Source organism: Lolium rigidum, chromosome 4 (genome assembly GCF_022539505.1).
Source record: "Lolium rigidum isolate FL_2022 chromosome 4, APGP_CSIRO_Lrig_0.1, whole genome shotgun sequence".
Lineage (NCBI taxonomy): Eukaryota > Viridiplantae > Streptophyta > Magnoliopsida > Poales > Poaceae > Lolium > Lolium rigidum.
Window position 1 is genome coordinate 82,718,659 of NC_061511.1, and position 15,215 is coordinate 82,733,873.

Sequence of the window (15,215 nt, forward strand, 5' to 3'; positions counted from 1 at the left end):
GCTTGGAGGCGGTGGTAGCGCGCGCACTTCTCCTAGCCGATGTGGAGGTACATCTTGCCGCGCGCGTCGTAGATCACGTCCACGATCCACCGGTAGAAGCCGCACGCAGCCTCCCGCAGATGCAGCGTGCCTGGGCGCTCGTCGCCGGCGACGAAGGTGTCCGGCAGCCTCTAGATGCCGCGTGGGTCGCTCTTGAGGACGAGGACAAACTCGAACAGCACATACCCCTCCTCGTCCATGTCCGACGATGAAGACGACGGCATTGCAGGCGACGGCGTGCGTGCACCTCTGCCGCGGCCACGACCACGACCACGGCCGCGACCTCGGCCTCGACCAGACATGTCGTCTTCTTTTCAGATGGTGGCGGCTAGGTTTGGGGACAGAGGCGCTAGGGTTTGTGTGTGAGAGGGACGATAAGAGACGGTCCTTTTTATAGGCCGGAGGGAGGCGGGGGAGCGGCATTAACGGCAGCACAAAGAGCAAGGCGCGCGCGACGGGACGATTCGCTGCGCGTCTACGGAAACTGCACCACCGCTGCGCCCCAATAACTCCCGTCGCGAGGTAGGCGATGGTTAGGTTAAAATTGAACGAGCCGCTGACGCGTAGGCCCGCCACTCCCCGCTGGCGTCGACTTTTGGGATGTGTGGCTGATAGGCGGCTCCCACAACCAAAATTTTCAGCCTCGCGAGGCGCCGACGCGCCCGATTCGCGTCCTTGACGAAGGGACCGGCACGGGATTGCCGACGATTCTAAAATTGACCGGTGCGGTTTGGAACGTATCGACTGAGGCTGTTTATCCTTTATCACTCCCTGACCATACGGGTCCACCACTCCCCACTGTCTCGAACCTCGGCTTCCACGCATTAAAAAACGGAGAGCTTCCGCCACCAGCCCACCAACACCAAGCTGCTCCACTCCACTCCACTTCCGCCGCTCCCAAACCCCCAAAACCCTCGTCGCTCTCCCCAAATCGCACTCTTCTCCTCCCCCCAGACCTAGGGTTCCGGCGAGCCCCCGCTCCAATGTCGGGCGGCGGCGGCGACGAGTACAAGCGCGAGGAGTCGGTGGTCCTCATCGTCATCGTCTCCCTCGCCGCGCTCTCGCTCCTCTCCCTCGTCGCCGCCTTCGCCTACTACTGCTACATCACCCGCAAGGTCTCCCGCCGCCTCAACTCGCACCAGCTCCCCAAGCGCTCCTCCTCCCCTGCCCCGCTGCCGCCTCCCGTGATCCCGCCGCAGGGGAAGGAGAGCCCCTCCAGCAACTCCGCCAGCGACGGGGCCGCGGCGGGGGCGCTCGTGGTGGGCGCGGAGAGGGGCGTGCAGGTCTTCGGCTACAGGCAGCTCCACGCCGCGACGGGGGGCTTCGGCCGGGCGCATATGGTGGGGCAGGGGAGCTTCGGGGCCGTCTACCGCGGCCTCCTCCCCGACGGAAGGAAGGTGGCGGTCAAGCTCATGGATCGCCCCGGGAAACAGGGCGAGGAGGAGTTCGATATGGAGGTGAGTCTCGTGCTCTGGTCTGTGGTCTGGGTGGTATACCGTTGTAGTGGTGGTACAGAACTACAAATCCTGCATTTCGAGTGCCTAATGGTAAATGCGAGTCTTCTCTTGTGCCTGGAGTTGGGCCTGCCACAGAGTTTACGGCCACTTGGTAGCTTATTTAGGTTGGTAAATGCTAGTTATTCGAGTGGTCATTCCACAATGGTCAAGTTTGTGTAGTCCAATGGAGACATCAGGGAGTTTGCTGAGCGGAAATGGGGTTGCTGTGCGGTTTATTATTTTAGCTGGCCCTTGTGAAAAACCTTTCTGAAAATGAAGCAGTCGCTTGTTTGGTGCGTAAATGTGACTTATTCTACTACTTCAGTGGGTAAAACTTTGTGTCTGTGATGTTCGGCTGTGAAGGACTGATGTGCTTTCAGTTCTGCTGGATTATTGGGGATTTTGGGTGTGATTTATCTAGATGTTATCAGCTATTTGGCAGTTTTTAGCTTTATTCATCTCAAACCAGATACTACCTCCATCCCAAGGCTTAAGGACTATATTTTTTCAGAAAGTCAAACTATGTTAAGTTTGACTAAGTTTTTATCAAAAATCATTAACATGGAAAGTACAAAATCAATATCATTAGATAGATAATGAAATATATTTTCATATGGTACCTACAAAATATCATATTTGTTCATAAATTCTTCTAAAAATTTGGTCAAACTTTACTTTGTTTGACTTTCTGAAAAAAATATAGGCCTTAAGCCTTGGGATGGAGGTAGTATATATGAAGCCCTTAGTCACTAGAACTTGAATATTTGTAGTCTTGACTGCATGGTGGCCTCTAATGTTTTCAATTTGAGCTGAAGGTTGATGCTATTTAGCCTAATCAGGGAGTTTGCTGAGCGGAAATGGGGTCAGTAGTCAATTTGGAAAATTTGTGATGTTATTGTGAACTTGTGACCTTTTTGTAGGTTGAGCTATTGAGTCGGCTTCGTTCATCTTATTTGTTGGGCTTGATTGGCCATTGTTCCGAAGGTGGACACCGACTACTGGTGTATGAGTTCATGACCAATGGGTGTCTCCAGGAGCATCTTTACCCAAGTGGAGGTATGGCCATCTTTGTAACATCCCACTATATATGTGCTTTGTTCACTTATACCAAATAGAATCAGAAGTTCTTAAAGCGGTTTCATGTTGTTATGAAGTCCACACAGCATTGAGACACCAGCTTATGCGGTCTATTTGAGCGTGATCTGCTCCTAGAGTTAGTTGGCCACTGGCTTGGGTTGGCAAAATCTTCTGATTCCACAGCTAGTGCATGTGGGGACCTAACTGAGTTACTTTTTGTAGGATTAGTACTAGCATTATTTGGCTGGGAGCTTTTTTGGTTGTTGTGATACGTGTCCCAAGCCCCATGTATTAGTTTGAGGAAGGAAGCAGACATAATATTTTTTTGTTTTGCTGTAGAAGCAAAGCTTATATCTAACTGCAAGGAGGAGCAGTTAGCTTCAAGCTACAACAACAACAACAACAACAACAACCAAGCCTTTCAGTCCCAAACAAGTTGGGGTAGGCTAGAGTTGAAACCCATAAGATCTCGAAACCAAGTCATGGTTCCGGAACGTGGATAGCTAACTTCCACGCACCCCTATCCATGGCTAAATCTTTGTCGATATTCCAAACCTTCAGGTCTCTCTTAACGGACTCCTCCCATGTCAAGTTTGGTCTACCACGACCCCTCTTAACATTCTCATCACGCTTTATCCGTCCGCTATGCACCGGCGCTTCCGGAGGCCTCCGTTGGATATGTCCAAACCATCCGAGACGATGTTGGACCAGCTTCTCTTCAATCGGTGCTACCCCAACTCTCTCCCGTATATCGTCGTTCCGTACCCGATCCTTTCTTGTGTGGCCACATATCCATCTCAACATGCGCATCTCTGCTACACTTAACTGTTGGATATGTCGTCTCTTCGTTGGCCAACACTCTGCGCCATACAACATCGCAGGTCGGATAGCTGTCCTATAAAACCTGCCTTTTAGCTTTTGTGGCACTCTCTTGTCACGAGTACGCCCGAAGCTTGGCGCCACTTCATCCAACCAGCCTTGATTCGGTGGCCCACATCTTCATCGATATCGCCATCCTTCTCGCAACATGGACCCCAAATATCGAAAAGTGTCTCTCTCCGGTACCACCTGCCCATCAAGGCTAACCTCTCCCTCCTCGTGCCTAGTAGAACCGAAACCGCACCTCATGTATTCAGTTTTAGTTCTACTAAGCCTAAAACCTTTCGATTCGAGAGTTCGCCTCCACAACTCTAACTTTCTATTAACCCCCGTTCGGCTATCATCGACTAGCACCACATCATCCGCAAAGAGCATACACCATGGGATGTCTCCTTGTATATCCCTTGTGACCTCATCCATCACCAAATCAAAAAGATAAGGGCTCAAAGCTGACCCTTGGTGTAGCCCTATTCTAATTGGAAAGTCATCGATGTCGCCATCGCTTGTTCGAACACTTGTCACAACATTATCATACATATCCTTGATGAGGGTAATGTACTTTATTGGGACTTTGTGTTTCTCCAAGGCCCACCACATGACATTCCGAGGTATCTTATCATAGGCCTTCTCCAAATCAATGAACACCATATGAAGGTCCTTCTTTTGCTCCCCATATCTCTCCATCAGCTGTCGTACCAAGAAGATGGCTTCCATGGTAGACCTCCCGTGCATGAAACCAAATTGGTTTTTGGTCACGCTTGTCAACCTTCTTAAGCGGTGCTCAATGACTCTCTCCCATAGCTTCATAGTATGGCTCATCAGCTTGATTCCACGGTAATTAGTACAACTTTGAACATCCCCCTTGTTCTTGAAGATTGGTACTAAAATACTCCGCCTCCATTCTTCGGGCATCTTGTTTGACCGAAAAATGAGGTTGAAAAGCTTAGTTAGCCATACTATCGCTACGTCCCCAAGGCCTCTCCACGCCTCGATGGGGATACCATCGGGACCCATCGCCTTGCCGCCTTTCATCCTCCTTAACGCCTCCTTAACCTCAGACTCCTGGATACGTCGCACAAAGCACATGCTGGTATCATCAAAGGAGTCGTCTAGCTCAATGGTAGAGCTCACAGCCTCTCCATTGTGAAGGTTGTCAAAGTACTCCCGCCATCTACGCTTGATCGCCTCATCCTTCACAAGAAGTTGATCATCTCCGTCCTTGATGCATTTGACTTCGTTGACATCCCTCGTCTTCCTCTCCCTAAACTTGGCCATCTTATAGATGTCCCTTTTGTAGCTTCAAGCTACAAAAGGCGGAATAAACATTACTATAAATTTGAGTCTTATGACTTTTCAGCGTTTCATTAATGAAGTTGGAAGTTTTATGGCTAGAGACAGTGATAATACTTCTTTAGTATCATTGTTGTTGTTTGGTGTATGATTGTGGGGGAGAGATTATGGAGAACATTTCTCACAAGTGCTAATATAGGATACATTATTAACATGATGCTCCATATTACACCTTTAGAAGGATAGATGAGCAATATAGAGGTCTTTGGTTTTCAGGATCACCTCATCCATCATGGCTTAGTTGATCTATCTTGGGCTCCCTCAACATCGGTGACATGACCCAGTCCCACATTTTATATGCTTATATAGTACTAGGTAGCAATGGATGGGCCAACCATTCCTCAAACCAAACACCTTAATAATGAATAAATCATCTACCCAAAGTTTCAGTCTGAATAAATCAAAGCACATTTCCAATATATGGAAAGTAAGAAAGCACAGTGGTCTTTCCAGTTTCCAGCACACATGCTGTCATTTTATACCCCAAATAAGTGTACCCTCGACCTCAAAAGCTGAGTAAAACGCCCTTCATTGCTCTTTCAACTGTTAAAGATTCTGAATCTTCACATGATCTAACCGAATCCGTGACTATGCCCTGAATCCAAATCATTCATGGTTTTTGAGGCACTAATGTAATATGTGAAGTTCTGAACATCACATTTTATTGATAGAGTGTACTTTCTTCATTCACTGCCATTTGCTTTATGGTGACAATCATTCATTGACAAAGCCAAATATTCTTCCCTCAAAAAAAAAAAGCCAAATATTCTTTCAATTTCATGGCATTGAAGAAAACAAATCAGGAGATACATTTTTTTTTGGTTTAATTGTGAGATCACCATTCACTAACATTCCTAGTAAAGAAAAGAGCGCAGATATACCAAAAAATCCATCGTCTTCTAAGTGTCCACATAAATATTTGTACTACGATCTAGGCTATTGATAAAGTGATTGATGTTTCTGGCTCTAGGTTGTTGTTTGATTGGTGAATGTCCTGGACCTCAGCAAGGTTGGTAGGTACCTAATGAATCTTTATCGAAAAAAGGTACCTAATGAATTATGGGTACAGTCTTATTAGTTATTAGTGTCCCACCTTTTGAGTGGCTTCTAGATTCCACATGAAGCATTTGTTCCCGAGGTCCTATATCCCTCAGATTATTTCATGTGACTTTTAAAAAATGTAGATTAGAGCCATTCACCTCTTACAAGAGGAGAGTTAAATGTACTATCTAATATCTATGTTATTGTCTCGGTATAGTTGCTAAAGAACACATGCTGACCGTCTGTTTGTGTGAATCTATCTATTTAGTAGGAAGGAGTACGAACTAGTATGGAAACCAGGTTTAGGTTTGAAAACCAAATTCTGTCTTCAAGCGACAACTTGCTTGTCCTATCCTGTAGCTTGCATCTTTTGTTACGAAAATATGGACCTTGTTCCGAATAAAAAACCATCCATTACAAAGATTAAAGTCGAATATCTGGTGTCTGGTTTGGGATTCACGCCATTATTTTAAACGGTCTTTGCAGTTTAGTCATGAAACCATTTAGTATGTATATGGATTTTTTAAAGGTGCCTTGTAGTTTCAAAGGAGCCTTCTATAGATGTTTGTTACCAAGTGAGGATATTTATAGATATCATTACTTAGGAAGCTGTAAGGTGAAATTTGCTATCAGTTGTTTGACATGCAGAAATGCACTACAGTCCCTGCTTTTCACTGGATCCCTATTCCTTCCATCCCTCCAAATCAATATTTTATTCCTCCATGCCATGAATGGTGACCATTTTGCCGCGATGGTACTCATTTATGCACCCTCCTCCAGGGCACAATGGTCAAATCAATGGCATGGAAGGAAGAAAATAGTGAAAACTGGTGACTGGGAAGGCAAGGCACAAAGACTTGTTCAATGGCTTGTCCAATGTTAATAAGGAACTGGAGAGTTATTCAGTGGCATAGAGGGAATTTTCTGTACATCATATGCTTTTGCTTCGTCAGTATGTGTTTGACAGTAGTATTAAGCACGCAGGTAGTTGGCATATTCTGAAATTTCCATTAATTAGATTGATATGGACGTGCGGAGTTGGTTAAAATGTTCTCCTACCAGTTAATGTGATAGATTCATTTATCATGTTTTTCTTGTCGACTTATAGTGATGTAACCTTTCGATTTAGGTTCCTCTGGCGGCATCTCAAAATTGGACTGGCCTACAAGACTGAGAATAGCTCTTGAAGCAGCAAAGGGTCTTGAGTATCTTCATGAGCGTGTTAATCCACCTGTTATACACAGGGATTTCAAGAGCAGTAACATTCTCTTGGACAAGGACTTCCATGCAAGAGTCTCAGACTTCGGTTTAGCCAAGCTTGGATCTGATAGAGCTGGTGGTCATGTGTCGACTCGAGTTTTAGGCACGCAAGGCTATGTTGCACCAGAGTAAGACCAGATTCCTTTGATTTGCCCTCGAAAAAAAGTTGCCTTGATTTGCAGTCCTTTTGTTAAATTTTTTCTCACGGACATGTTAAGTCCCCGTTTGGCATCAAAGTATTTTTTGAAGTATTCAGAGAATACTTCGGTTTCTGAAAATACTGAAGTATTAAATACTTTAACGTGTTTGGATCCAATAAATATTGTGGTTTTAAAACTGAAGTATTCTCCAAAACTTTGGCTTTTTAAAAGTATTGGGGAAAGAGGTCTGGCCCTCTTTTTTCAAAACAGAGAAAGGAGAAAAACTGTGGTATTTGTTAGCCAGGCGCTGGGATACTTTGGTTTAGAAAATGAGCTACCAATATTAGATTTGATACTTGTATGTGCAACCCTTTTCTGTGGTTATACTGTCTAATATGCTGCACGTGCTATGATTTCTGTAGATATGCATTAACTGGGCATTTGACAACCAAATCAGATGTGTACAGTTATGGGGTTGTGCTTCTGGAGTTGCTTACTGGCAGGGTACCAGTTGATATGAAGAGGCCTCCCGGAGAAGGTGTTTTAGTTAACTGGGTAAGTGTAACATTAGCTGACAAATATAGTGTGACTTATGTGGATTTAATTTTAACTCTTTTGTTCCCCAGTTTTCAAGCATAATTTAACTGAATAATGTACCAATCTAAAAGAGGCAATGGAACACTGAGCTGTGGGGCTTTTCGGTTGCAAAAGGTTTGAAGTGATTTCCAAGTGGGAAATGGAAATGTACTACTGTATATTTGAATTTCTCTAAAAACTGTACGTGCCCTGCAATTGTATAGTTTCAGTCATGCTATTATTTTTCACGTGCTCGTTAGTCATGACATCATGTATCTTACTTTGGATCCATCTGCCTCTTTCTTCTTGTACTTGGTAGGAAAAGGTCACAGTTTCATGATTTTTTTCTTCATATCTGAACATTACATACACCTAACCTGTCACTTGTTGCATTGATGCAGGCGTTACCTATGCTCACTGATCGAGAGAAAGTGGTGCAGATCTTGGATCCATCACTCGAAGGTCAATATTCATTGAAAGATGCTGTTCAAGTGGCTGCGATTGCCGCCATGTGTGTTCAGCCAGAGGCTGACTATAGGCCACTAATGGCTGATGTAGTCCAGTCGTTGGTTCCACTCGTCAAGAATCGTTCTACTTCTAAATCGTGCAACCCAAATGCCCAAGCACCCAGGCCACTCGACTAGGATATCAAGTTTCATGGTGGTCTTCTCTGGAACTTCTCATCTAGAGACTAACATGATCTGCTGAGATGGTGGGATCCGTATGCTTTTTGGCTGCTGGTGTTCTCGCTTTGGAAGGTGCATCCGCATGGTAAAGGAGGCACGGTTATAATTTAAGCATGGATTTAGTATGATGGTCCTGAAAACTAGTCTTGAGTTTGAAGGGAACTTCTCAAGCCATGTGCAAATGATGGTGTTGGGTGGTGCGACTAGTACCTGTAGTTGTGGTCTTGTGGAAAGTTCATCACTAGATTGTAGTGTTGTTTTGAGCTGGCAAATTTCCATGTGCTGCCTAATTTTATTTTGGCATGCTAGATCGCTAGGTGTTATGTTCAAAGTCTAAACTCTTAGGCTAATGACACTGATCTCGTTGTTGCTGTTCTTGTTACATCGTGTGTGTGTCTGTGTGTGTAATATATATTAGGTTTCTGGAATTTATACCAAGAATCCTTTCACCGGTTGAGTTCTTCGCACTCAGTCCTACCTAGGCAATCTGATTCGGAGGAACTTTATTTTCTATCTTGTACTATGTGGTAATGAAAATATGTTTCTGGAAAGGCAGTGTGATGGTCTTTCTTGTTCAGGTGTACAGGAAGTTCCAAACACCAACTATTTCCTTGTGTTGCTGCAACAACCTGTCAGTTGTGCAATCTTCCGCCTTCCAAGGGGCAGTCTCAGATTCACATGATTAATGTGTTGATGATCGAAGTTGTTGATGCATCATCTTTTTGTAGTTCAGCCTAGAAGTACCAGGGAAGTTTGTCGGTCAGTGAGTGGTGAAACCTGAACAATTAGTTATTCCAGAAAAATATGCAGCACTAGTGTAGGCTAAAATTACCAGTATCAGTTGAGTGCAAGTGTCAGAAAGAGGTTGGTGGTATATACTGTACTTTTAGTATGAGCTTCTCTGCCATTTGTTAAGATTGGGAGCTCTTTTATTCTTTCAGAAGGATAACACAGGTTAAAGAACAACCAATCGCCTGCTGGCCTTAACGGAAAAGAGCAATCGGTCTCGATTCTATAATCCACGCCAGTGTTATTGGAACAGATGATCCAACTGTCCAAAAAAGTAAGAAACCACAGGCTACTGTCTAGCAACGGAAAACTGGTTTGCTATCTTGTTTTCTTTTCTTTTCTTTTCTTTCTCACACTACTTCAAACGGGGTGTTTGATGATAGTATGTAGATCTTTTTTGTTGTTGAGGGAATAGTAGGTAGATTATTTAGTTCATCATTCTCAGGGTGGACAACCTTGAGAGCATCTTCAGTCGCGTCCCCAAATGTTTGAAGAATTACATACAAAAAAAATATTTCGAGTCGCGTCCCCCAAAACTAAAACACTTGCATTTGCATTTTGTGGTTGACGTCCACAGGATGCCGGACACAAATAAAGCGCCGGATGATGCATGCACCTCTATATGTCATCCTCTTCTTCTCATCTATCGCACACTTTATCTCACCTACTTTTCGTACATAGGTTGGTCCCATGCATGCATCAAGATGTTGTTTGAGGCATGCCGCTGAAAAAAAATCTCTTTTCCTTTGATTTTTTTTCCGACGCTCTCTTCAAAAACATCCCAAATTGTCGTGCTGGCCGTTTTTAAAAGACCCGGACCAGAGATGCTCTGAGATATAAGCTCAAAGATATCTGGAAAGTCATTTTGGATCCTGCACACTGCTCTCATAGTATTAAACAATTCGAAAATTATATTTTTTGTGTTCAAAATAATTATGTACAAATTCTAAAAGGAGCCGATGATGTACCCCACTAAGGTTTTGTTTTCTCAATTACAAATGTTTTGTTTTCTGAGCTACACAAAAAATGACAAAGTTTGATTTCTTTTTGAAGATTTGAATCACTATACTCCTACATATTTGTTATTTTTGTGTAGCCTAAAATACACATTATTTAAAGTTTACACGTTTGTGGGAGACAATACTAGTACATCATAATTGATTTTAGTTTTTTTTAAAACTTAGAAATATGATCTCTTTTTAAAATATTCTCGTGAAGGGAGTAGTAAGCATGAGCAACCACACACCAACTGAAGTGGGCCAGCTACGAGGAAACAGACCCGTCCTGGCCCAGTGCCTTCTTCTTCTTTCAACATTTTTCCATTGACTAAATCCAGATCTCCTCTCTGACCAGCACATGCTGCACATGCATCACAAGTTCACAACCTCACTCGCCGGTCGATGGCGCTCAACGATGGACATCGGCTGTACCCTGTACGTCTTGGTCTATCTCAAAATTTAAAATGTGTTCCTCTCAAGTCTCAGCAACTTAGCATCAGAAAATCATTCGTTAGGCATGTGCTAGTACTAACTTTTATGGTTGACATTCAGACACACAAAGCGTACCATATCATAAGATTTTAGGGACCGGTTGAACAATCCGCGCTCCACCCAAGCTTTGGTCATAACCATTTCATCGGCTCCGGGTTTGGGGACGTCGGTGTCGCGAATGAAGCTCCAGTAGGCACGATGACAGGCGCCCACCGTGGGGCCTGCGGCGTCTGGAGGCCGGAACCGGGAGGGTTCCGCCATGGGAAGCTACGACGACACCATCGCTGTGGGGTGTGTTCTTTACGCCGGAAATCTGCCGATCGTCCCTCCAGATGAGTGCTGGATTCCGGCTAAAACCGACCCCGTCAAGCTCTCCATCGTCCCAGTTGGCGGCATACACATCTTTATCGGGGAAACCGTCGATTTCGACGGAAACCCACTGGTAAGTAACGCTGACGCGACCGCCGTAGAGCAGGACGCTGTCGCAAAGATCCGATTTGGGACGCTGGAACTTCTTAGCGAAGATTCCGCCTTAGATCTGAAAAAATCAAAACCCACCCTATCCGCCCCTGAGCAGGAAGTAAAGGTGGAAGACCAATGCAGATCCGCTTGGGTCTCCCAGGTGTTAGAGAAGCAAAGGTGTCACTTCGTGCACTTCTTGGCCCATACCGCCGGAACCGCCCCTCAAGAAGCCGGAGCTGGTCCCGAGCAGGTCGAGGCCCCGGAAAACAACGCTGCTCCGGATCAGCAGGAGGCTGTCGGAGAAAGCGGAGCCCCGGTCGAGGAGTCGATTTTGGGCAACCTAAGCCCAATTTCCGGAGATACGGTGATCAGCCTGAAGTTGACTCCGCCCAGCCAAAGCAGGTACTTGCGACTGTAGCGGCGCTGGGAGAACATGGATCAGAAGGGGCAGCCACCCAATCCGACCCCCAGCCATCCCATCGTGGGATCTCCAATGTCGCGGGAGCGACCCCGCAAGGATTCTTCCTCGGAGGACCTCCTGTCGCTCGAAGAGATGGTTGCACAAGCAGGCATGGATGCGGTTTATCGCTCGGATATTCTTAACAAACCCATCACTCCCGAAGACGTAGAAGCATTAGAAGCTAAGAGACTGGAGCTGCTGGCCACAGCCAAAAAGTTTAAAGACACCGCAGCCGCCATGCTGGAGGAAAGGAAGCATGCCGCAGTTTCTGTGGAAGACTTCATCCAGCGCGAGCAGGAGGTGGACGAAGGACTGGCAAAGGTCAAGGAACTCCGAAAGCATTGGGAGGACAAGATCGTTGAAGCTCATCATGAGGTCGAAAAGGTCCGGCGTGAGTTGATAGCTCCCCGCAGGATCACCTTCGCAACTCCAACAGAGCAGCAGCCGTTCGCAACCCCAAAGGACAATATGACGAAGGCTGCAGAGATCTTGAAGAAAAACAACGAGGAGATCGACATCGACTACGTTCGCACGCTCGTCGCTTCAGCAGTAAGGCAGCAGAGCAAGGAAGATACTTCGCGCAAGCTGGAGTCTAACCCAGAGCATTGCGTCTCCACTGCGCAGAAGGACGCCCACGACAATCGCCATCAAGATGACGAATCGCGAACCGGATCTTCGGAACGCATAAGGAAAGCCAGGGAACACCCAAATCCGATCCCCGTACCATCAAAGACGCCACCGTCAGATCCAAGAAAGGGAAAGGATGCAATGTACTCTGGACGGGACAAGTACCGCAACCCCTCTCCTCCGCCCAATGGTTACCCGCGTCCCCCTCGCCGCCGTAGTCCAGCCGGAAACACCAGGCCCCAGGGGCATTGTGGAATTGTTATCCGCGACAACGTGCTGCCTTCAAGAAACAGAAACAGGGAGCGCACGCCGGAACCTCGCCGGAACCAGAACAACGATCGTGAGCCCGAGCCTAGGAGGAGTCGGAATGAGGAGCGCGACCGGAACCTCGCCGGAGCCGGAACGACCAGGGCAGCCAGCGCCACGGCGAAGGCAGCCGCAGGAGCCGGAGCCGCACCGGGAAGGCCGGGGAGAATCCGAAGGCGGAAGCAAGAAGTCGGATCGACCCCCTCGCAGGTCTCCTCACCACCACCTAGCGGTGGCGGTGGAGGTGGAGGCGGAGGCGGCGGCCGGAGATCTCGCTCTCGTTCACGATCTCCTCGCCACGGCTCGCGCGACGCGCGGGAACGCCTCAACGAATACGGAACCGACTACATCGGTCCGAAGTGCTTTGGCAGGATGATTCGAGAGGAACCAAAGCCAAGGATGAACATCAAGCTACCCGGAAACCTGAAGCATTATGATGGCACCGAAAGGCCGGATACCTGGATTGAGGATTACTATAATGCAGTAACCTTCGCCGGAGGAACCCCTAATATCGCCTGCCACATGCTCCAGTTATACCTTGTAGGTCCAGCCCGGATCTGGCTCAGCGACCTCGAGAAGAACTCCATCTTTTGCTGGTTTGACCTGAAGACCGCTTTCGAGAAACACTTCAGAGGCACCTACAAAAGACCCGCCACGGCAAGCGACTTACAAGCTTGTATCCGGAAGAAGGGAGAATCCTCAAGAAACTTCCTCACACGATGGTTGGCATGCAGGAACGAGTGCGAAAATGTTGACCACACCACCGCCATGTACGCCTTCATTGGTGGACTGCGAGAGAGGAGGATTGCTGAGGCATAAGCTCACTTGTTTGGCTAACGCAAATAAACTGAGTTTGGATGAAATGATCTCCATTGCCAGTGACCATACTGCCGCCGATGATGACGCAGGCGGTGATCTCGCAGCTACAGCAATCCTCCTACATCAACAAAAGAAGAACCGTGATAACGGCAACAGCAGCAGCCATAAACGCAAAAACCCTGATGACCAGAAGAGTGGCGGATCCGAGATGGTCGACATGGCGTTCCAACGCGGAGGTTCAGGAGGCGGAAGAGGACGCGGCCGTGGAGGCGGAGCCGGCAGGGGGTCGCAGCACGGCACCGAGGTCACGAGCTGGTGGATCCCGCGCCCCGCAAACCTACGAGGAGTACGAGACATGCCCCGCCTGGCCCACCCGGATCCGGTTACGGGGAAGTCCACTCACACCAACCGCAACTGCAAGTGGGTCAACGACCTAAAGAACGACCCGTAGGTACAAGCGAGCCCGGAAGCACCGCCCACGCGGCAAGGGAGGCAAGGGCAAGAACAAGGACAAAGAGGAAGACAGTTCCGAGGCGATGGATGAGGATGATAACTCGCCGGATCCCGAGGCAGGGTCCGCGGTAAATCCAACCCATTCGAGAAAAAGAGCGTGGGGGCTTACCACACTTTCCTCGGAACCCCAACAGTCCGCGCTACCAAGTCGGCTACCCGGATCCCGAATGCCACGGTTCCGGCCGTGCCGCAGATATGTCGGATGGTCGGAAGTCCCGTGCACATTTGACAGGGAGGATCACCCTGCCATTGTGCCAAAAGAATGCTACGCCCTGGTTGTAAGTCCCCGCATAGACGGGTATGACTTCTCCAAGTGCCTCATGGATGGTGGGGCCAGCTTGAACATCATGTACCTGGAGACTCTAGAGCGGATGAACCTCACCAAGGAACAACTCAAACACAGCAACACTGAGTTTCACGGCGTGGTTCCGGGTAAGAAGGCGAATTCCCTCGGCAGCATCACACTTCCCGTGGCCTTCGGCGATGTTCATAATTTCCGCGAAGAGAAGATCACGTTTGAAGTTGTGCCCTTCAAGAGCTCCTACCACGTCATCTTCGGCAGGCCCACCTACCACAAGTTCCACGCGAGAGCGTGCTACATCTACAACAAGCTCAAGATTCCGGGTCCTAAGGGTATGATTACCGTATCCGGAGACTACAAAAAGGCTCATGAGTGCGAGTTGGGCGAAGCCGCCTTCGCAGAGTCTGTGATATCTGGAGAAGAGCTGAAAGGCTACAGAGCCGCGGTGGATCCGGCTGAAATGCAGACCACCAAAAAGCAGATCTCCGAACAGAAAAACTCCTTCAGGGCCGCGATAGAGACCAAGAAAGTCAACTTCAAGGAAGGCGACGATTCCAAACAGGTCTCAATCGGAGCCAACATCGACCCCAAATAGGAAGACGCGCTCGTCGAGTTCCTCCGCGCTAACATGGATATCTTCGCATGGCAGCCTTCTGACATGTCCGGAGTACCAAGGGAACTCGCCGAGCACTACCTCAACATAAATCCGGGGGCTAAACCGGTGAAGCAAGCTATGCGACGCTTTGGAGATAAGAAGCGCTGCGCCATAGGAATGGAATTAGCAAAGTTACTAGAGGCAGGTTTTGTAATAGAAGTAATCCACACTGATTGGGTCGCAAATCCCGTCCTTGTACCCAAAAAGAACACTGAAATACTAAGAATGTGCATCGATTACTCCGGCTTG

General features: G+C 47.6%; 1 protein-coding gene across 1 annotated transcript; it reads left to right on the top strand.

Moving 5' to 3' along the window:
* The first annotated feature begins 1,022 nt into the window (after nt 1-1,022).
* Nucleotides 1,023-8,502, top strand: LOC124647311 (probable serine/threonine-protein kinase PBL7). The gene is made up of 5 exons (XM_047187275.1): nt 1,023-1,496; nt 2,456-2,591; nt 7,012-7,270; nt 7,705-7,837; nt 8,260-8,502. The coding sequence occupies exons 1-5, from the start codon at nt 1,023-1,025 to the stop codon at nt 8,500-8,502; spliced, it is 1,245 nt and encodes a 414-aa protein (XP_047043231.1).
* The last annotated feature ends 6,713 nt before the right edge of the window (nt 8,503-15,215 follow it).

Bases quoted from the DNA above. Each gene is read 5' to 3' on its own strand.
- LOC124647311 (XM_047187275.1), top strand. From the start codon at position 1,023: ATGTCGGGCGGCGGCGGCGACGAGTACAAGCGCGAGGAGTCGGTGGTC. The intron at 1,497-2,455 runs GTGAGTCTCGTG...ACCTTTTTGTAG, and splicing joins AGGAGGAGTTCGATATGGAG to GTTGAGCTATTGAGTCGGCT. The intron at 2,592-7,011 runs GTATGGCCATCT...CTTTCGATTTAG, and splicing joins GCATCTTTACCCAAGTGGAG to GTTCCTCTGGCGGCATCTCA.